This window comes from Eurytemora carolleeae, unplaced genomic scaffold (genome assembly GCF_000591075.1).
Source record: "Eurytemora carolleeae unplaced genomic scaffold, Eaff_2.0 scaffold966, whole genome shotgun sequence".
Taxonomy (NCBI): Eukaryota; Metazoa; Arthropoda; class Copepoda; order Calanoida; family Temoridae; genus Eurytemora; species Eurytemora carolleeae.
The window spans coordinates 100,501-123,479 of NW_019396856.1; the positions used below are offsets into that span (position 1 = coordinate 100,501).

General features: G+C 32.7%; 1 protein-coding gene and 1 long non-coding RNA gene across 2 annotated transcripts in view; both read left to right on the forward strand.

Annotated features, from left to right (window-relative positions):
- LOC111709437 (uncharacterized) overlaps positions 1–830 on the forward strand; it is a 10,226-nt gene extending 9,396 nt beyond the window's left edge. Inside the window, exons 3-4 of the long non-coding RNA XR_002766859.1 lie at positions 170–234; positions 759–830. This is a non-coding gene — a long non-coding RNA (uncharacterized LOC111709437). The remainder of the gene's footprint in view (positions 1–169; positions 235–758) is intronic.
- A 5-nt stretch (positions 831–835) lies between these two features.
- Positions 836–22,550, forward strand: LOC111709440 (glucose dehydrogenase [FAD, quinone]; the record flags this gene model as incomplete). Its single annotated transcript, XM_023483099.1, has 25 exons — positions 836–871; positions 1,197–1,263; positions 1,339–1,397; positions 1,645–1,759; positions 2,914–2,966; positions 3,017–3,060; positions 3,634–3,670; positions 3,976–4,037; positions 4,408–4,479; positions 5,468–5,567; positions 5,704–5,808; positions 6,043–6,150; positions 7,129–7,194; positions 9,845–9,907; positions 13,341–13,386; positions 14,182–14,276; positions 14,916–15,029; positions 18,977–19,062; positions 19,409–19,505; positions 20,085–20,181; positions 20,341–20,424; positions 20,820–20,878; positions 21,533–21,593; positions 21,823–21,914; positions 22,433–22,550. Coding segments are annotated over 25 exons (1,917 nt in total), but the record flags the coding sequence as incomplete, so codon positions are not given.
- Positions 22,551–22,979: the final 429 nt, after the last annotated feature.

A 22,979-nucleotide genomic window follows, 5' to 3' on the forward strand; every position in this document is an offset into this window, starting at 1 on the left:
TGATACAAACACAGTTTATCTGTGGCCACGGGTTAGGTTAAGTTGAGACACTTTCTGTAAGATCCATGTACAAAATTGATATGAGGAGGGGGGTCCAAAAATCGTTCTCTAGGAAATTACCAAATAGTCTTTGTTACACTTACATGAAACTAAACCGTCCATTGTCTAGATTTATATATTAATATCACAAGCTGGATTGAGATTACTTTAAAATGGCGAACCTACCATCAATAGGTAAATATGAATAACAAAAAAGATTAGAGTAGTCTAAAGGGGAGTTAAATTGTGAAAAGGGGAAATGTATTAAGAAAAGAAAGTTGAGGGAACGGAAGATGATGGCAAGAGAGTTCAAAGCCAGGTCATTCAAGGGCAGAATGGAAGGCATCGCAGATAATTTGGATTTCAATAATTATTGAAATAACTACAGCTGTTTTGTGCTATCCTGGGAGAATTAAAATAAAGTCAGTGTTGCTACGCGTACACTCAATTGCAAAGTTTTGTTTCTTATATTCCTCTTAGAGACTGCAGTCTGCACAGTGCACTCTGCATTACGTCTTTTTTGTAAAAAAATGTTTTTCTGGGTTCTTTGATTTAAAGTAACTTTTTCCTTCAACTAGATAATTCTTTTGTCCAAATAAATATTCTTCCGTCCAGCTGAAGTAGTTATTTTCGGAAAAAAGGAAAATAGTTAAACAGTTAAAAGTACGAATTATTATTAGAAAATAGAAGGCAAGTATCTTAAACTGTAATATTTCTAGTTGTTGCTGGTTTAAGTCCCTCTGCTTTAGTTACTACAGGGATAGGATTCTTTCCGTTCCTTCTAGCTTCGTNTATCAATAAAACAAGGTTAGCCTACTATCAATATAACAAGGTTAGCTTAAAGCATTCCCTCTAGAATGAAGGGTTTGGGCGTAATAAACGAATTGAGGGATCAAGCACTTGCCCCCCAAATTTAAAAACTTTAAATTTAAACCACAGTGTATACCTGTATCAAGTATTGTAGTTGAGTGCTATCTCACACTAAAGTTATAAATTCTGTTTTCAAACATACAATTTAAGGACTCTTTCAACAAACTTAATCAATATGAGATATTTGTTTTCAAAATTATTTTACATAATATTTTTTTTAATGAGTAATGAATGATGAATGAGTGCTAAACAAATTTTTTGAAATACAATTTTTCTTATTTTTCTAGGAAGATCCAGAATTGAAGCCGTATAATCAAGAGAAATTATTCAAGTATTATGATTTCATTGTTGTTGGTAAGGTGTTTTCAAGATACTTTTTGGGAGACAATCTCAGTTTTACAGGTTTTCAATTTATAAAATTTTGATTAGGTGGTGGTTCAGCTGGAGCAGTTGTTGCGAACAGACTGTCTGAAAATCCAGACTGGAAGGTTGGTGCTGCAAATATTTTCGAATTCAAAGATAGATGGTAACTGAAAAAAGGGTACTATTTAAAAGTAACCTTTTTATTTTTAGAACCTTATAAAAGTTGTTTTATAAAAAAAATAACCCTGACACCAAACATTTAAATTAGTTCTTAAAGAGGAAATATTCTCCAATTTTACAAACAGCAGAAATATATCCCTAAGTTTATTTTTACTATTTTTATAATTATGTTTATCCAATATTACTTCTAAGGTTCTTCTTCTTGAAGCTGGTGGAGATGAATCTGAGATATCAGATGTTCCTGTTTTAGCTGCTTATCTCCAGCTGGGTAGAATGGACTGGAAATATAAAACTGAACCGCAACCAGGTAAAGTTATCTAAGTATAAGGGTTTAACAATGCCAGTGAAAGAAAAGATCGCTATGCCAAAGGACTTCTTTTTTTTGAAAATATTTAAAAGTTTTTAAATAAAACCATCCTGAGGTTGAATTTGGTCTTTGTCTTGAAAATGGTTTAGATAAACTGACTAATTTGGCAACAAAATAAACAAGAGAACAATCTGCAGTCAACCGAAAACAGGGGCAGATACAGGGGGTGGCGGGGGGACATTCGCCACCCGCTGACAGATTCAGGGAGGGGCGTAGCCCCTCCCTGAGATTTCGAGGCAAAAAATGTTCCCAATTTTATAAATCGTATGTGTTTTTCAATTTCAAGCTTTTTTTATTTAATGGAAATCTTGACTTTCTTTTCTCCAGTTTAATTTAAAAATCAAGGACAACAAGTAAATGTTTTGTTAACGATAAATTTAGAATTAGAAATTTGTAAGAAACTAGACTTAAGTTATAATATTGTTCATATCTAGTAATGTTCCTTAATCAATACTCATTTATCAAAATTGTAATATTGTTCCTAATTTTGATGCATTTAAGTATAACTAGTAATTTCTTTTTGTTTTTAAATTGCTAATGTTCCTATCTTTTAATTGTTCCTAAATTCCTGTCCTAATCATTTATTTTTGTTCCTAATTCCTGAACAATCTTTTAATTTTTCCTAAATTCCTGTTTTAATCCGTTAATTTTGTTCCTTAAAGTTAAAAATCTAGTTTTTTAGTCTTTAGTCATTAATTTTGACTCTTTTTGAGTCTTTTAGGTCAAAAAAAAAAATTTCGCCTGCGGCAGGATTTTTTGTTCCTAATTATTAATTTTTTTGTTCCTAAAAAATCTTGCCCCCCCCCCCTCACTTAAATCCTGTATCCGCCCCTGACCGAAAAAGAAAATGAATTTAATAGATCCTCTAATTGTAACCCTGTCTACTAGTTTTCCCAAAATGTCATGTGTCCCCTGAAATCACATTTTAATTAAAAACTATGCTGAAAAAACTAGGTTAAAGTAAAAAAGTAAAATGAATAAGATGAAAATGAAACCAAATGTGAACGACGTGATGAAAATATGATGAAAATAAACATGATGAAAATAAAAATAAAATTAAGGCCACAGCGAAAATCAAATCCTCAATTTTTAAGGTGTTGCCTGTCTGGGGCATACTAACCAGCGGTGCAACTGGCCACGCGGAAAGGTAGACTTTTTACAAATAATATTTTAAATTCTTCTAATAAATCTTTTAAGGTCCTTGGAGGGAGTTCGGTCCTGAATTATATGCTCTATGTTAGGAATGAATGTGCATCAAAAATAATTGATGCATAAAAGATAATTTTTTGATAAGTCAGAGAATTGAGAGGAGAGGGGGGGGGGGCGGGGGTATGAAACGTTTTACTCCTCAGTCCCCAGGAATTTCATGTTTAGCCTTGTTTAACCATAACTTAGGACAATGTATTTTTGCAGGAAAAACTCAAAAATGTCTATTAAACCTGATATTTCTTGCTTTAAAAAGAATTGAACAAAAGTTTTATTTATTTGTGGTATTGTCATAGTTTGTCTGTTTCTAGTATGATACCCCCTAGCTATCCAACCTTACTATATACACATCCTTAACATGAGCAACAGAAATATAATTCAAGTCAACGTAAAAAATAAAAAATTTTAACATTTCCAAAAAATTGATAGCTTGTGTTAATTATTTATAATTGGAGTCATAGGGGAAAATTAGACTTAATAATTCAAATACTGCGGTTTGTTGCTGGCGAAACTATTTCCATGTGGACATTTTAATTAGTAGAAATTGGTTTGGAAGTTTTCTAAACTTTTTCAGCAAAATTATAATGATGACAATTTTTATCATACAGAGGAAATAGGAAGGATTATGATGGTTGGGAGTCACAGGTAAGTAACCAAATTGTTAGTTTGAAAACTCCCAGATTATCAATCACTAATTACCCATAACAAATGGATGGAATTAGAAATGTTTCTTATTAGTTACCAACAATTCGCCCATCATATAAACATAAAGATATTTAATTAAGGCTGTAAAAAAGACCTTGATAAATGTTGAAGAAATACATTTTAGACACATTTTTACATCGATGATGAGTTGTACTTAACCTTTTTCTGCTTTTAATGTAAAAAAGAAAATTTAAATGCAGTTAAAAAATTTACATTTAAATTGATTTTAAAAAGTCGATTCATAGGGTAACCCTGGTTGGGGGTATGAAACTGTGCTTCATTATTTCAAAAAATCGGAAGATAATAGGTATTTTAATAAGATTAAACAAATTCTATTCATATATTTTATATCCGAGTGCTTAAATCTCCAAAGAGTGCAAAGCTAGGATTCTAGAATAAAGGACAGTTTACACCAGGAACCCTTAAATCTATTGTGTTCAATCTGTGCACCTTAATAAGGGATATCTAAGCAAAGGAACATAGGGCAGAACACCGTTTATATTAGAGGCAGGGGCCAAAACATTATAAGTAACTATAGCTAGCTATAGAGTTTAATTCAACCCAGAAAGCAATGTGCAAATTTTGTATAAATTTGATTTAGGGGTTCCTTTGTCTTTCTTCCTTGATAATTATTGCTCATATATCTTAATGTCTAATTTATTTATTTTTTCTTGAAGGAATCCATACCTAGTGCAGACTAAATATCATTCTTCTGGTGGATATCTATCTGTTCAGGAGGCTCCCTGGAGGTCAATTTAGAAAAGATAAAATGTTTTTGAGCTGATAATCGAAAAAAAATGCTTAAAAATTAATGCAGTAAAATATTATGAAAAATTGCATTTATTTATTTGAGTCCATGGACGCGCTTAATTGAGTGACCTTCTATTTAAAAATATGTATGAGTGACCCTCTATTTAAAAATATGTATGAGTGACCCTCTATTTAAAAATATGTATGAGTGACCCTCTATTTAAAGATATGTATCCCATTCACAAGTTCACAATGGTATAATTTCCTTTGTCAAAGCAAATCCTTGTTTTTCTGCCTGGAAATTGTTACTTAAAATTTTGGTTACAAGATATAACAACCACTTTATAATTACCATTACAAGCGGCTTTATTTCGGTTGAAAGATATGAAAGCGACTCTAAAATTTCGGTTACAAGATATTAAAACTGCTTTATAATTATGGTTTCAAGATATGAAAACGGCTTTATAGTTTCGCTTACAGGATATGAAATTTATAATTTCGGTTGCAAGATATTTAAACGACTTCATAATTTTGGTTAAAAGATATGGAAACGACTTTATAATTTTGGTTACAAGATTTAAAAATGACTTTATAATTTCTATTACAAGATATGACAACAACTTTATAATTTTGGTTGCAAGATATGAAAACAACTTTATAATTACGGTTAAAAGATATGAAATCGACTTAATAATTTCGGTTACAAGTTATGAAAACAACTTTATAATTTCGGTTACAAGTTATGAAAACAACTTTATAATTTCGGTTACAAGTTATGAAAACGACTTTATAATTTCGGTTACAAGTTATGAAAACGTCTTTATAATTTGGGTTGCAAGATATGAAAACAACTTGATCTGTTATATCTTCATTTAAACTCAGTCCATGGTTAAAAAGTAACTTGGTGAAACACTTTAAATGGAGTGTCTCTTATAATTAGGTCGACAATCCTTTTGGACACATGGAATTTATTATTTTCTGATTAAGGTCTCCCTTGGCCACTGCCTTTGTATCTGCTGGAGAAGAAATGGGATACAAAAATAGAGATGGAAATGGAGAATTTCAAACCGGTTTTATGATAGCTCAGGTACTCGCAGGTTTATTATAAAAGTTGATTTTGCAGCTGTAAAATCAGTTGATTATCAGGATTTTCTTTAAAAGTTTTTCATTAGATAAGAAATATTTTTAGAGATTTTTCATATTTAACATTTTAAATTATTTAGGGAACTATACGTCGAGGTTCAAGATGTTCAACAGCTAAAGCATTCTTGAGACCTATACGAGACCGGAAAAATCTTCAGAAAATGAATTTAATAGATCCTCTAATTGTAACNATGGGAGCGCTTACTCATTTTAATTTTTTGACACATCCCTTTTAAGTAGGAAAAAGCTGTAAAAATCGTGGAGGAAGCATCTCCTTCCCCGCTAGGTTTAAAAAGGAAATTAAAACTAGTGTTTTTCATATATGCAGTGATCATGCATCAGCATAAAGCTTAAATATAGTGTAACCCTAGCCTGAACTAGTGGAGAGTAGCAATACATTTTTTGAGTTTTGGTAAAACTTGTATAAACTCTACGTTTTTCAGATCCTTGTTGATAATAAGAACACTGCCTTTGGTATAAAAATGAAGAGAGGAGGTCAAATATACACTGTTCTAGCTAAGAAAGAGGTGAACTTTGAGGAGGGCTTTTATAGGTTTACTCCAGGGCCATTAGCTCTATCGCCAGTCTCTCTTTACCTTGCAGACCTTAAGATTTTGTCTTTTTTTGTGACAATTGTGTTAATATACCCTTATCATAATTGCCCTAAACTAAGAATATTAACTTAATGTCTGTTAAAAATATAAAAATATGATCTGAGCGGAATTAATGAAAAAGAAAGTATTTGAATACCATCTTGTGCTATCAATATCAGCATACACCAACGTCATAGTAAAGCAATTATCTCTTATATACTGTATCTACTAAGTGAATACCATTTTGTGCTATCAATATCAGCATACACCAACGTCATAGTAAAGCAATTGTCTCTGATATACTGTATCTACTAAGTGAATACCATCTTGTGCTATCAATATCAGCATACACCAACGTCATAGTAAAGCAATTATCTCTGATATACTGTATCTACTAAGTGAATTTCCAAGCTTGCTGGTTAAAAGTAGAATTTGACTTGAAAATTTTAGGAACATCCGAAAATGGTGTAACGGTACTGTAAGTTTAATTTCGAGTGATCCTCCATACAAAGATGAAAATGCCCGTTTTACAACGGTATAACCTTAAAACCTCCAGCTGATAGAAAATGTGGAAGATATTTCTGCGAATTTTTTCATGGCTTCTTATAAACAAGAAATGCGCAAGAGAAAATAAAAAGTTAAAAGAAACTAAAACATTGATATCTAATTCATTCTTAATCAGACAGAGCTTTTAAGGGTCCCGTTTTAAATCTGGCATTGCATTACCATCTTTGGGTCACTTGAAATTAAGCTTACAGTCCCTTTCAGAGAGCTGTTTCAGTTGATTTTCGGCTTCAATGGAGAGGAGCTCGCATGTTAAGATTGTGACTTCTCTCAATTAGATATATGTTGGTCGTCTTCACCTTCTTTAGAAATCTTTAAAAATAAGCTGTTTAAGCAATTCTATCCAAGGTTATTCTATCTGCGGGAACGTTGAACTCCGCTCAACTTCTTATGCTAAGCGGTATAGGACCTCAGGTTAGAAATCGTTTATTTAGATAAGAATTAGAATATTAAAAGAGAATCCAACATTTTAAAATTCTCATTTAAATAACATCTTTTTCTTTTATTTTCCTAGTTTTGAAATTCCGTCATTAAATAGTCAGGGGCGTAGGGGGGGGCGGNGCTTACATATATATTCAGCCCTAGAGCCGGAGGCAGCTGCTCTAATTTATTAAACTTACATATATATTCAGATTTTTTACTTTTCTTATCAATCGACAATGTCCAATTAATACTTTTTTCTCGAATTCTTTCTTGTACCTTAATCTTATTTGCAATAATTTTTTCGCGGGGTTTCTTCCAAAATCCATTTCAGTCTCTCAGACCAAGATGATTGACGCAGAGTGTTATTAAACTTTAAATAATACTGTCTCCTGTGTAATCTACAGTGGCGCAACTAGGGGGGGGGGCCGGGGGTCGGAACCCCCAGAGAAACACGGCTCGCTCACCCCCATGTATTTAGCATTGAATTTAGAATTTCAAAGTTTCTTGTAAAATTTATTTACATATGCTGCTTAAAACTAACGACCTCTCAAATTCTAATAATTTTGTTAGTGGGTGTGCCGCGTGGCTAGGAACTATACCTACAGGGGAAGGGGGCACTTTTAAAGATTCCCCCCCCCCCAAGGAAAAGTTGACCCCTTTAATAGAAAAATAAATAACCCTGTTCAAGATATTTATCAAATTGTGGTTTTTGTTGGGTTTGATTTCATTAATTTTTCACACAATTCTTGCATTGACTCTTTCAAATAAAGGCTTCTTACCCCACTGAGAGCTAGGTGGCTGCTCTCAGGGTTTTGGAGTGCTCCCAGGATTTTGGAGTTGCTCCCAGAGTTTCGGAGTAAATGGGAAAATTTATCCGACCTTTTAAAAAAGTACTTTTTAAAAGGTACTTTAAAACCGAAAATTGAAAAAAGGGCTTTGCCAAATTGCCATCCCTTTTTTACTGTCTTATGTTCAGCTATTTACAGCGAAGAAATCGCAAATTTCAGTCCAATTAGCCTTTGCGACTGGCGATCATATAGTTTTTATTCAAACTCGAGGAACTCGGACAGGAACTCATACTGGTGCGGCGTGCCTCCCCCTCGTCGCCCTCATATCATCCCTCCCCTTCCTCCCCTTCTAATCCTTATTTTTTAAAGTCGTTGAATACTCAAGATGAACTCTGAAATGTATTCACCGAACCCGTGTCCAATTCCAGAGTACCAGTGTACACTGTACACTTACAGCACAGCATCAGCATAAGGTATTCAAAATCAAACAAATTAAACTAGTCTCCAGATTGGTGTTTTTTGTTTGTTTAATTTTTTTTGTGTAGTTAAAACTTTTTGTGTTAAATTTGTTGAAGATAAATATTTTAGGCTCACATATTTTTCCTAGAAGGTAACTTTTTGTAATTTGGATTACTACAGTACTTTCATCGCACTTTTGTATGTCCTGTGAATGCTGTGATCATGTCTTACAATAATTCAATTTTTATAAATTCTTTTTTATGCGGTTCATTTCATGGGTCCATCCTAGTATACGATTTTTGGACCTCCCAGCCCCCCCCCTCCTATCAATTTTGTACATGACCTAGATTTCAACTATTTTCAACAAAAAAATATTTATTTTGAATTATTTAAGGGTTAGGTTAGGTTAGGACAATTCCTGGGTCGAGCGCTTTGGCTAGGGCAGGCTACGGTGCCGGCCGCGAGCGCTGCGACCAGAATAGACCTTCAATTTCAAACAATTTTAAATAAAATTGGTATATATTTAGGGTAGGTCCGAGCACTGCGGCTAGGTCAAGCTATGGGGCTTATCGCTGCGGCAAAGGACAGGCTAAGGGGCTAAGCGCTGCGGCCAGGACAGGCTATGGGGCCAGGCGCTGCGGCCACATGACCAACTTTATAATATCTGTGGGATGCCTGCGTAGAGACCGGACCCCCTTGGCTCCAGCATGTTCATGATGGTGAATCATCTTTTATCAAATTTTGTCAAAAAATACCAAAATTTTTCGTTGGCGCTTCGCGCATCATTTCTAATATAATTTGTAACTATTTTCTCGTCTTTGACTTAAAGGAATTAAGTCAGTCTTAGTTTATCTAAAAAAACTGAATATATGATTACAATACATATACCATTTAACACAAAACACAAAACCTGACAATCTAAGAAGAATAATAATAAGAAATATAATAAGGATTACATTGGACTATCAGGACTTTTGAAGACTAAAAGAGAAAACGGGGATAAGTCCTTGCTGGCAAACAATGACAGAGGGACTTCGATTATGGACAGATGAAATAAAGTCGAGTACTGCCAGGAAACACATAGGACTGCACAGGCCTACGATTAAGGGAATGTAGTATGTAGTGGACAAATATAACTAGAAAACGAATTTAAAAAAAACTGCTGTAGACTGTAAAACGGGACTTTATATATACATAGTGAATATGACTAAGCCAGGGACTCAGAGACACCAAGAAATACATGAAAAGACGCTAAAGAACATAAATTTGTTGCCGCTTCGCGCAAGTGTCTCAATTAATAACTCATCTAGTTTCAGGGTAGGGTTTAACAACCTGTTGACAAAAAAAATTCGGCTAGTGCCCCCCCCCACGTTGTTGTATGACTCTATTTTAAGGAACATTTAAGAGACCTAGGTGTTCCTGTATATCAAAATCTGCCAGTGGGACTTAATTTACAGGTATTTAAATCACAAGAAGCAGAGGTTTTTCAATTTATAAGAAATCATAATGTTATAAAAACAGTGAATGATATAGTTTTTCTCTCTACGTTATATAGTATGTAGTGCACCTCAAAAGTTTATCCAAGTGTTAATTACAAAATTCTGGGGTTTTTTGTTAAAAGTACATTTTATATTACAAAGTCAAAGATAAAAAACAAAGTTTTTTGTAAATTAAAAAAAGTGCGTATAATATTTTCATCATCACCAAAGAAAAACAAGATTTTTAGAATATTTACGCCACGGCCCGCTTATATGTATGCTTTTATCTACCGATCTATACTAAATATCAGCAAGGTTGTTTAAATCTTTAGTATCTCCAACAATTTTTATAATACAAAGAAGGAGGCTAAATCTTATCAAGTTTTAAAGACTTACAATGTTTTTCTATACCCCTTTGACATCTATTAATTTTATGAAAACCAAAGACAAATTGTAAGTTCCAGGGTCCAAAGTCTAACGTACTGCATAACACCCCAGTGAAAAAATTACATCAAACCTTGACTATGATATATCCATCTATTATATATCCATGATTTACGCATTTATGCGATAAACTTTTCTTTTGGAAGACTTAATGAATGCTTAAAATAATTTTTAAAAATAATTTTCAAATAATTTTTAAAAACAGAATCCATATTTTGACACATCAAAGTTAGCGATATAAACTTAATTCCTTTGACGAGAAAGGTTAATCTAACTTGTCTTAATCTTCATTCTTCAAGTTTACCTTTTTTCAGATCGCTAGATCGCTAAATATCAGATCGCTAGATCGCTAAATATCAGCCAAACCACACAATTAAAAGTGTCATATCAGCTTATGACATTCTTTGAAAAATTCTCTTAAAGACACATTGGAACTTGCCCTTTCCAATGTGCTTTAAGTGTCCGGCAAGCTTTGAAATGTTTGAAGATACTTTCCTGAGAAAGGTGTAAAGAGCAATCAATGGTTTTGAGGACTCAGTTATTCCTACCCTGGCTCCACGCTAAAGAGGACCTTATTTTCTACTTGATAGGCCGAAATCTAGGCATAGTGTTAACTAGGCATTCATAATTATAGGCATAATGTTATCTAGGCATTACAAACTAGGCACAGTATGATCTAGGCAAAGTAAACTAGGCATTTACTAACTGGGCATTCACAAACCAGGCATTTGTGAAGTAGGCATAAAGTTACTGAGCCAGCAAAGAGATATAAGAGAGCCTTTTGCCAAAAAAAAAATTATTAAAATCGTAGCCTAACCTTTCATATCCCATTTGTCATTATGAAGGCAGAATTTGACGATGGATGTTTTCAGAATTGTCAAACCCCGCTTAGTGCATTGACTTATATTATTTCAACCTGTAAGAATATTGATGAAATAGTGTTTGAAGGTAACTTTTAACAGTTATTGAGTCAGACCTCTTTGGATCAGGATTTAATACTGAAAACTGCAAATACATTTGATATCTACTCACTAACAGTAACTTTCTATTATACTTAATTTGATATTTCTGGTGCCAAGATATCAAATTAAAGAAAAGTAGAAAAAGAAAATTTCCTAGCTAAAACACTTTCAATAAAATTTGCTTGATGGAGGGAGACTTTATTTCGAAAAAAAATTTTAACAAATTGTTTATTTAACTTAAATTGCTCATTTCTGCATAGCTGAGGCTCTATCTGCCTAGCAAATCTGGGAGGCTCGTGTCTGCATTAAAATCTAAAATTATCATATTTTAATATCATGTGTCAGCCATTATATAATAAAACTTTGAGTTTAGAATTGGCAAGAATTTAACTTTTTTCGTGTTCAATCGTGATCTAACGAATTAACGCGTTTATACAAAGACGACTTTCTCTCTGACAATTTAATAAATCACAGGGAAAACGTATCAAAAGTGTATAAGTTATTTTTTGAAAATATACTATTTAAAAATAAATAGCTAAGAGGCTATTTAGTTTAATCTCAAATTACCCAAGGAAGAACGGTCCCTTAAAGTATACAAACAATTAAGCCTTTTTATTGTTTGATGTTGGCAAAAACATTTCATCATTTTTTTACTCTTTCTCTCATTTGCAATAAGATTAGCACTTTTTTCGCAATAAAAATGTACTGATAGAAACCCCGGAAATTGTAAAAACAAGATTGCTTGTTTAAACTTTTGAGTAGCACAACTGTAACGTACTGACCATAATGTCTTGGCAAGCATTTTTTAAAGCTCCCCCCCCCCCACAAAAAAAGTTCAATAGTTTTTTTTGTATCATGTCATTGCTTGATTTTCTGTGTTACTGGCCAAATTCTTTTATGGTAAATGTAGGGGTTCCTAAAACTTTTGTTCAATTTTTGCGAAACGAAACGCCATAATATTTTTTCTTTGCGTAATACTTTTGCACGAAAAAAAACTGCAATATTCGCAATCATTCGCAAATGTCATTTCTCGCAAAATTGCTTCCGCTTTTTCGCAACTCTGTTATGCGCAATTTCGCTTCTTCCGCATAGGAAAAATGTCAGAATAGTTTTTAATTTAAGTTGAGCAGAAGGGAGACCGTTCATATAGTCTTATTTTTTATCAAACTGATTATTTGATTGAAAAATCTATTATTTTACCAAATTCTAATTACCTTTTGATGCGATAAACTGCATTACTTATAAATAATGATTAAAGGGACTATACGCGTAATTACAAGTGACCCTCCATGCAAAGATGACAATGCCAGGTTTACAACTACACCATTGAAATCTTAATCTGTTTAAAATTGTGGGAGATAACGTCGTTTTCCTGAGTTGATAAGTGTTTAATTCTGCTAATTTCTCCATTGCTTCTTATAAGCAAGAATTGCACAAGTTACTTCTGCAGAGAACTCGCAAATGAAAATAACCAGTTTAAAGAAAAGAAATGCATGGATATATAATTCATACTTGATCAGACAAAGATTTTAATGGTACTGTTCTAAATTGAGCATTGCCGTCTTTGAAATTATGCGTACAGTCGGTTAAACAGGATATTAAGTATTAACCAAGTCTCTTGGTCTCTAAGTTGTATTTTAATCATGTTGTCCCTTAGTTTGAAGTTTTGGTAATTGAAAATAACCAATTAAGAGTAGCATAATCATGATTTTTTTTATGTAATTTGTTTTAATAAACCTTCAGTTGTTTGATTCTGTGCTTAAACTGTTAATTTTGGTCAATTTGCTTAATATCATGTTCGCCTAAAACTTTACGTTGTGCGCAATACTTCCAGTTTTGCGCAAATTATGCAAAAAAAAATTCGGAAAAACGCGCAAAACTTATTGCGCTTTATGCACAACAGATGCTCAAAAGTTCGCACCAAAAAAATGTTGCACAAAAATTACTGTCATTTCGTAGAAACCCTGGTAAAATGATTTGTCACTCAACTCTTAGTTGTATTATAGGATCATTGGGGAACTGGAGCACTTGCCTTTACAGTAGATCATCCAGGTCAAAAAAAATGTAGTTTTGGTTGATATACAGGGTGAGTCTAAAAAAGTGTGATTTGCGGCACCTAGTGCAAAATTGTACCTTTTTTGTGTAACTCTGCTATGCTGTATGGTGTTCTTTCAATATTTTTGAAATTTGCATTTTTTGTAATTAATGGCCCAAAAAAATCCGCGAACCTTTTTTCTCTCAAAATCAAAAGTTCAGAAAAACAAAAATGTTTAAATAAATTGTTTCTATCGAAATCTAAAATATTAAAAAGATTAAATTACAGAATCTCAGAAAATTTGTAAAATTGTAATTAGAAAATTCGCAATTTTCAGTTCTTGTATTTTTTTTTCGGAAAAAATTATTTTCAATGATTCTTAAGGTTTTAAGGGAACAGCATGTATATTTAAAACTTATACCAAGAAGAAAGGAACTAGAGAATTTATATAACTTTTCTTAAAAATTAGACCAGAAAAGGTAAAATTTTGCACCAGGCGCCACAAATCACATTTTTTTACTCACCCTGTCACCCTGTATGTTACTTAAAAAATGTATAATTAACGTTTATTGAAAATTAGATTTTTCTTATTTAGATAAAACATTTCTTTTAAATTATCATTTTAAAGAAAATGACTAATTTAAAAAAGAACGTCTTAACCCTGTTGTAAAACATTGCGTCGCACGAAATGGGGGTTCCAATAGCGTCAACTTTAGTTTTATAAAGCACACAAATTTAAGCTATATTTGATATTGCATATTATTAATATATAATTATATGGATATTTTTTTTACAGAATGCTAATATTTTAGTTTCTATAGTGCAACCTCGTATTGAGAATATTCCATCAGTTTTAAAGTATGCTGCATTTGGAACAGGTCCTTTTACTGTCATGGGAGGTGTTGAGGTAAACTATTCTCTCTTGATTACTATATGTATGTACTTTACTCAAGAGTACTCAAGACACATCTAATTTTAAGTCAAAACTATTGTGTTTATAATTCCTGGTTTTATTGGTTAGTCTGTTTCTTTTTAGTCCGGAGGATTAAATTAAATCCTCTTAAATATCTCATGGTTGAATGATTGAATCCCAAAAAGAATATCTATACATTTAGGGATCAAATATTTAAGTTTAAAAGTTTCCGCAGTAGATGTGGATATCATTTTTTGTAAATTAGCGCTATCTCAGAACCAGACGACGTCTGTGACCCCAGAACTGCCTTTTTGCTTCTCCATTTAAGATATTTGGCTTGTCTGTTTGATTCCATTTTTTTCCAGTGCCTCACAGTTAAATGATCCCAGTTAAATTTTTTGGCTGATCAGAATTACAAAATTTTCTCCGGATTATAATTCAAATTTTTCAATATTTTCTTAATACTGCAGGAAACAGATCAATTTGCAAATTTCAATTAGTTATTTTTAATTATAATTAAAAAATATGGTTGCCATTGTAACTTGCTACAAATTAAAAGACACAAGAAGCTTTTTATGGGATAGCATATATCGTCAACATTTTATTGATATATTTTACCACGGTATATTCTAGGGATTGGGTTGGGTGTCAACGAAATATGTCAACAGGTCTGCAGACTGGCCGGATATTGAGTTTCATTTTGTGTCCGGAAGTCCTGCCTCAGACGGTGGACGACAAATCCGAAAGGTAAAATGGCTCCATCTAAAGTTTATAATGGCGACGGATTGTTTCATCATGTAAAAGAAAGTAAATAGACATTTTAAAGGGACTGTTGACATAACTTCAAGTTACACTCTTTTTGTAGAGTGACAGGTTCGATTCACAATGATATCCTGTGCAAATCGTAAAACTAGACTTCATTTTTTCATTGTAGTAATTTTGAATTTGGATTATGGAAGCAAGGCATCTTTAGAAGTCTGGTTTTATTTTATTTATGTGGGTGAAAACATTTTTTCGAAAAAAAATCAAATCTTTTTGCACCGTTATACAGTAATTTGCAATAGAAAAAAAAATCTAAAATCAAAACTCTTTGAGATTTTAAGAACGCTAACATATTTTACCAATTCTAAAGTTTTCTTTGATACATTTAAAAATAATATTTGAGAATTTTCATAATTTTATGTTGCTGAATAGTAAAAAACCAATAATATTTTTCTAATGTGCAATAATGTTTATAAATGTCAATTTTTGTGTTTTTAAACCCGAAATCATTCATTATGTAAAAAATGCCTTACCTCAATAGTTCTTCAAGTTTGTATTAATCCAGATACAACTCTCTCCGCATTCTTAAGTTTGTATCAATCCAGATACAACTCTCTCTGTATTCTTTAGTATATATCAATCCAAATACAACTCTCGCATATTCTTAAGTATGTATCAATCCAGATACAACTATCTCAAACTCTATGCTCTTTACCAAGAACTAACTCTGACCGTAATCAAACAGAGTTCATATTCAACTAACTATATTTTGGGTTTAATGATACAGATAAAGTTTAATCGACCGATTGGTCTGTTCAGAGATTAACAAACAAAGTTGTATATAAGTTCAGGTTTCCAAGATATGGGGGGTTATTACTATATTAATTACAAATGGGGGTAGGAATTTGGATCATTATAGGGCTAACAATCCCTATATGTATCCATACATTGATTTTGTTCTTGTCTTGTCTCTTGTATACATATCTTGTTTTATATTCATTCTGCTTTCCTGTTGGATACTTTGAATATCTTAAACAGGCATCTACTCTCTCCTGTTGATTGCTCATCAGCTTCAGTCATCCATCTGTTGAACTTCCTTCCTGTCAAAATACATGTAGCCTTCATGTAAATGTATCTTAGTTGTAGATTCCATGTATCCTGTACTCATATGAAACTAATCTGATGAACAAACTGTATAACATTTCTGTACTGGAACCGATGTACATTCTTCTCTTGTAACTTGTTTACAATCTTGAACAGGAGCTTGAGTACATTGTTTCCTTTGAACATGGTTAGAAACCTCATTAGGAACCTCATGACAAACCTCTTTAGGTTCACTAACACTTATGCCTGGAAAGGAGTTTCGAAACTGGTTCAGAAACGTCCTTGCAAATTTGGCGGGGCACAGGTCTGCAGACAGGAACGTTGACTGAGGCACATTCTGGAACAGTGATGCAATCTGCGTATTCTTGAGTAACATCTCGGCACTCTTTCCTTGGAATGTTACTGCACTCCTGTCTAGGTTCGTAGGAGCACTTATACTTTTGAACCTTGTCTTGTTTTGGTTCGTCCCTGCACTTCTCTCTGGGTTCATCCCAACACCTTTCCTTAGGCACTTTGACAAGGTGAATTCCATGGCAGACTGGAGTATTCACAAGATAACATTAACAAATGTTCTCCACCGAGCATTCTCTCAAAGATTCAGTTAAGCATTCCTTGACAGTCGTGGTCTGACACTTCTGAACACTTTCAGTTGAACAAACAAGTTCAGAGAGCAAGAATAACAAACCTTCCCCTGAACCTGTTACACTGTCGGTAATTCTCAACCATGGCCCGCTTATATGTATGCTTCTATCTACCGATCTATACTATTCTGGGCTAGTGTACATGTAACTTTGTCGGTGGGCTACGCAGCTGTTATATCTCAGTGGACCCTAGAAATTTTTAGGAAATTATTAAGACCTCTGCATAGCAAATTTTAGGTATTACTATAAAAAAATTTTATTCTGGCTATTGTTCATTCTATAAAAATAATTTGTACATTAAAAAAAGTTTGAAGTTAAGTTCAGGGTCCAAATTACAGAAGAACTTTGGTGGATAGTGGGCCCTGGAGTAATCAGAAATGAGATACTGTAGCTAAAATCTTGTGATCATAGCACTTTCTCCAAAGAGTTGGTAGCATCAAAAGCGCCTTGTTTTTAGAATTCCAAAATGTGGTCTGCCGTTTTTGTACCTTAAGAATTGACTAAGATATTGAGAAATTTGTTTAAAATTCAAAATATTAAATATCAGAAAGGTTGTTTAAATCTTTAGTATCTCCAACAATTTTTATAATACAAAGAAGAAGGCTAAATTCTATCAAGTTTTAAAGACTTACAATGTTTTTCTATACTACTTTGACATCTATTATTTTTAGAAAACCAAAGACTAATTGTAAGTTCCAGGGTCCAATGTCTAACGTACTGCATAACACCCCAGCGAAAAAATTACATCAAACCTTGACTATGATATATCTCTCTATTGTATATCCATGTTCTCAACCTTGCACTGACGATCAGTCATGGTGTTGCACTCCTGTTTAGACTGTTTGTGGCACTTTGTTCTTGTTCTGTAGTGCAATTTTTGCATGGTACATAGTCAATTTTGGTGTAACATTCAGTTCTGCAGACCTTACCGTATTGTGTGAAGCATTTCTAATCTGAGACAATAATAGTGTAGGGTTTCTGCACTTTTTCACAGGTTTGACGAGGCTTATTTTTTGTTTCAGATTTCCCAGGATAAACTTTCATTAGGTCCTTTTCTATAGACACTGTATCTTCTGTTTGTACATCTTCTTGCTGTACATTTTATTGCGGTACATTTTCTTGCTGTACTTTTTCTTTCTGTACTTTTTCTTGGTGAACATTTTCTTTCAGTATATTTTCTTGCCGAACATTTTTTTTTTGTACATTTTCTAGCTGAACATTTTCTTTCTGTACCTTTTCTTTCTGTACTTTGTCTTGCTGTACATTTTAATTCTTTATAATTTATTTCTTAACATTTTTTTCTGTACATTTTCTTGCCCTCCAACTTCATCATCCAAATCCGTAACATCAACAACATCTTCAACATCTTCAACATATTCAACATATTCAACCTCTTCCACACCTTCCATATCTTCAACATCTTTAACATCTTCAACCACTTCACCCTCTTCTACATCTCTTACCTCTTCCACATCTTCTACATCTTCTTCCTAAGAAATTCTTAGATTGGTCCATTGCATCCTTTTGATCCCTTCTCTATGTTTCCAGCTGTCTCGTTCTCCGGTTTCTAATTCACTTCATTTTCGCAATCCGTTTGCTTGCGAAAAATGCGGATATTTTCGCTTCACTTGGGGTGAAAAAATGTTTTAAAAGTCTCAAAAAGTCTAGAAAAATAAAAAAATCCTGGCTGAAATTTATTATTTCCCGCCTCCCTTCAACTAGTAGGTATATAAATAGGTATTATCGCTCTACAACAGGGCGAAAAAGTATTATCGCTCTACAAACAGGGCGAAAAAGTAACTTTTTCACCCTGCTATTCAAATTTCAAATTTCATACCTAATTTGTCTCATTGTAAGGTGATAATATCTATTTATATACCTACTAGTTGAAGAGAGGCATGAAATAATAAATTTCGGCCAGAATTTTTATTTTTTGAGACTTTTTACGACTTTTTAAACATTCTTTTCAACCCAATCGATAATATTGGAAGCAGGGAAGTAATAAATATTATATCCCTGCTGAGAATATTTCATCTCGGCTGACGTGATTTTATCCCTGATGTATTCAGGATGACTTAATAGCATAGTATAATAAGGGCAGCCAAGAAATAAAGTCACTTTATCACAACGGGAAATTGAATAAAAGTTATTTAATAATGTCTAGATATATTCATTTTACATCTCTAGGCCCATGGCATATCTGACAAAATGTGGGAAATGTTTAAACCTTTAATCCACAAGGATGCTTGGTCTGTTATACCAATGATTCTCAGGTGATGCTTTATTTATGGAAAATAGTTCAATATGAAAAATAAAATCTAGTGATTCAATATCACAAAACAGATAGAATAGGTCGGTTTTAGATTATTAACAACGTTTCCCTACCAGATAATCAAGTTTATTTGGGGTTTTGTGAATGTATAATAAGACTGCGGTTTTCGCATTTAAACAACCTGATTTAACTAAATGTCAAAATCGAAAGATGCATTTAAGTATTTGTTATCATCATGTTAAGATTTTCTTATCCAGTCAGGAAAATTTGTCAAAAAAAAATTAAGATGTAGAAAACTAAAAATCATTAACCAAAAATAAGGATTTATGAGAGTTTTTTATTTGTAGGCCAAAGTCTCGTGGAAGAATAATGCTTAGAAGTACAAATCCATTTGATAAACCTCTAATTTATGCTGGATATTTTACACATCCCGAAGATATAAAGGTATTTAATAAAAGGGTAAAACGACATAGAACCATAAAGTGAGACAAACTGGCAAATTTCATGTGGTCTATTTTTTAAAACTATTTTTATGCTCAAGAACTAGTGGCCGTAGCACTCGGCCCCCTAGCCTGTCCTAGCCGCAGCGTTCGTCCCATAATTTGTCATAACCTAACCTAACCCTGAGATAATACATATTTTTAAGTTAAGTTTTATGTTCATTTCAACTAATAGCCGCAGCGAACGTCCCTCTAGCTTGTCCTAGCCGCAGCGTTCGGTCCAGAAATAGTCTTAACTTATCCTAACCTAACCCTGAAATAATACATAAAATGTTTTTTTTCTATTTTTTGTCGCGTTTTTGGCCGTTTGTCGTTTGACCTTAGATCGTTTGAACCTATGTCGGTGAACTTTAAATTTGTCATATACTGTTTATAAATAGTTCTAACCAATTAAAATACAAATTACGCTAGACAACTGTCAACCAATATTCAAAAGTCCATACACGAATTTACGGTTCAGCTGTGTCTTTTGACTTTTGAGCCTTGAGAAGAAAAATAAACTGTCAAATGTATGTTAACTTAGGTTCTTGTTGAAGGCGTAAAGATTGTTATAGCGATGGCTAAAACTAACGCATTCTTAGCATATGGAACAAAATTTTACGATCAAGTAAAAATGCCAGGTAAAGCCATTTTTATTGTTTAGGGTGTATATTTTCCAGATTTATTTATAACATATTGTAATTTTTTTTTAAAGTCAAACTCCCAGTTGTCCACAGAATAGGAAAAAAAACTTGTATTTATTATATCGCTTATATAAATTTCAAGGTGTATTTATCAAGGCTGTGAGGCTTTAGAATCCTGGTCAGATGAGTACTTTGAGTGTCTGTGCAGACATTATACAGCAACCATATACCACCATTCAGGTTTATACTTCATATAACAATCATATTCATTGTAAGGAAAGGGAAACTGATACACTATTTGGAAAATTTTAAGCCCTTAAGTGAGAATAGTTCGTGGAACCTGGGGAGTTCGGGTCAGGAAGAGAATGGGTGCGGAAGATATATTTTCTCACAAGATTACATTGTCCATGATGTTCTTTTCTAAACAGTGCTCCGTAATGTGCTGTTTGCGCTGAATAATGCATCGTTGGTAATAAAACTTTGATAAAATTGACATTATGTGTTCAAAGTACAGTATAAATTTGTAGGTGCATTACTTACTGCAAACGAACTGGATTCATCTAACTTTTTATTGGAGTAAATTTAAAAAAAGCAATTAATAATGATATTGTTTTTAAAGAATCTTTTTATTTTAGGAATAGCTAAGATGGGGCCCCCTTCAGACCCTGGGGCTGTTGTTAATCATGAGCTAAAGGTTAGTTAATGTCAGGGTATTAATATCTATCCAGTCATATCCCTTAATATATTAAATACAAAATTACATAATAGTACATAAAGGAGTTTTTAAAAAATATATTTTTGTTCTACAATATTTTTTTTATTTGAGTTTAATAAAAACGTTTATTAGAGTTTATTAAAAACGTTTCAAGCTGCAAACAATGTTGATTTCATTTAAGACTTGGTTAGGCATACAAATTAATAGAATTGTCTCTTTTAAAAGTTCTTATTCTTTCTTTCAATATTCTTTTCTTACTTACTATTTAACGGTTCTTATGTAGACGTTTTTTTCTTTCATCTACAAAATCTTTGATTAATATAAAAAAAAACATTTCGTTCGTTTACGTCATAGGAAACTATCGTTTACGTTATACGAAACTATCGTTAACGTTATAGAAAGCTATCGTTTGATTTATCAAAATTATCAAAATTAAATGTTTTTATACTCCTCTAATACTGGAGTAACACTGATGTATCAATTCTTGTTTACAAACAACGCCCAGAGAGAACTGGTTTCAATTTGCACGCATAGAATACGCAACAACGATTAACTTTCCTTGCCTTACTGCAGCGTTTTTTGGGGCCCCACAAGTTAATTACAAAAACATCTGTAATGAGAAATTCCGTTAAGGTGTATGGTGTGCCTCGGCTTCGTGTAGTAGATGCTAGTATTATGCCAACAATAGTTTCAGGTCTGAATTTAAGCATAATATTGAAATAACTTTATACCTGGAACAAAAAAGTTTAACGCCAACAGAAAACAAGTTTCCAAACATTTGAAAATGCTTTTAGCGAAGAATTGTTTTAGCATATTATTTAATTAACGTTTCACAAGATTCATATTTTGGCTGCAAGAACATCTCAAGCATTCAAAATAATTTTAACATTTTAAACATTTACAGTGTAATGATCTTATTTTAGGAAACACCAACGCTCCAACGATTATGATTGCTGAAAAAGCAAGTGATATGATTAAAGCGGATTGGGGATTCTACCAGGATAGTTTACATCAGGTAGATAAAAAAAACTTTTATTATTTTAAGACTGACTCTTAAAAGATATGATTGTAAATGTGATAAGTTCTTGAACAGAAATGTTCACAAAAGTTTTTGTAAAGATACGTTGGTGAATTTTTATAGAATGACATTTAAAGATTAATTGATTGTATCTTTAAGAACCCAAACCGCCGCGCCAGCCGATTAGGGTTTCCATCAGAATTCCATGAAACAGAAACGATCCGACCTTGTTTTCCTATACCACTATGGAAAAGGTTCCGGAATTCGGATTCGATTCAGAAACCCTTTCAGGATTTGAAACATGACGGAATAACTATGGGAAAAAATATTCGGGAAAAAAATTCGAAATATCGTTACATTTCAAAAATGGACTTTTTTTTGGAAAAATTTAAACCCTACTACACTCGAAATACAGCTCTACGAACAACTTTGTTTTATTTTTATACTTGTAAAATCCGCCGTACTGCCATTTTGAAATATTCTATTTGCAAATTAATACTTAATTTTGAATTAAGGCTGAGAAGAATCACGTTAGAAGACGATCTACTGGAGACCATATCAGGAACTGGCCGGTCAAACTCAACATTACAACAAAATATCTTACTGAGATATAAATATACAGCACTTATTTTATGTATATTTTATTTTTAACTTAAAATTTCTAAGAAATTTTAAGGATTTCACATATCTCCAGTTAGGTTTTTTTAGATATGGATTTCCATCATTGTATCTATAATATAACGGAGGAACAAGACTGTTAAGGTAATTCGTAGCGTTTATTTCCCAACCTTCTCAAACAAGTTTGATTCTGGAGAAGAAAAAAAATAATCACAGGATTCCCAACACGTCCTGTCTTACATAAAGTGATCAGCCTTTTTTGTGCTTTAAAAGTTGACGAAAATGTCAGACGATCATTCAATTTTGTCTCTTGGGACACCGTGCACTTAAAATTTAGAAAATTATGTCCGTTTTAAGATGTTTGATTAAAACATTCAGAACAACAATCATTGTTTCTCAAGGAAAATAGTAATAGTAATTATAAATTACCTATTGATTGTATTG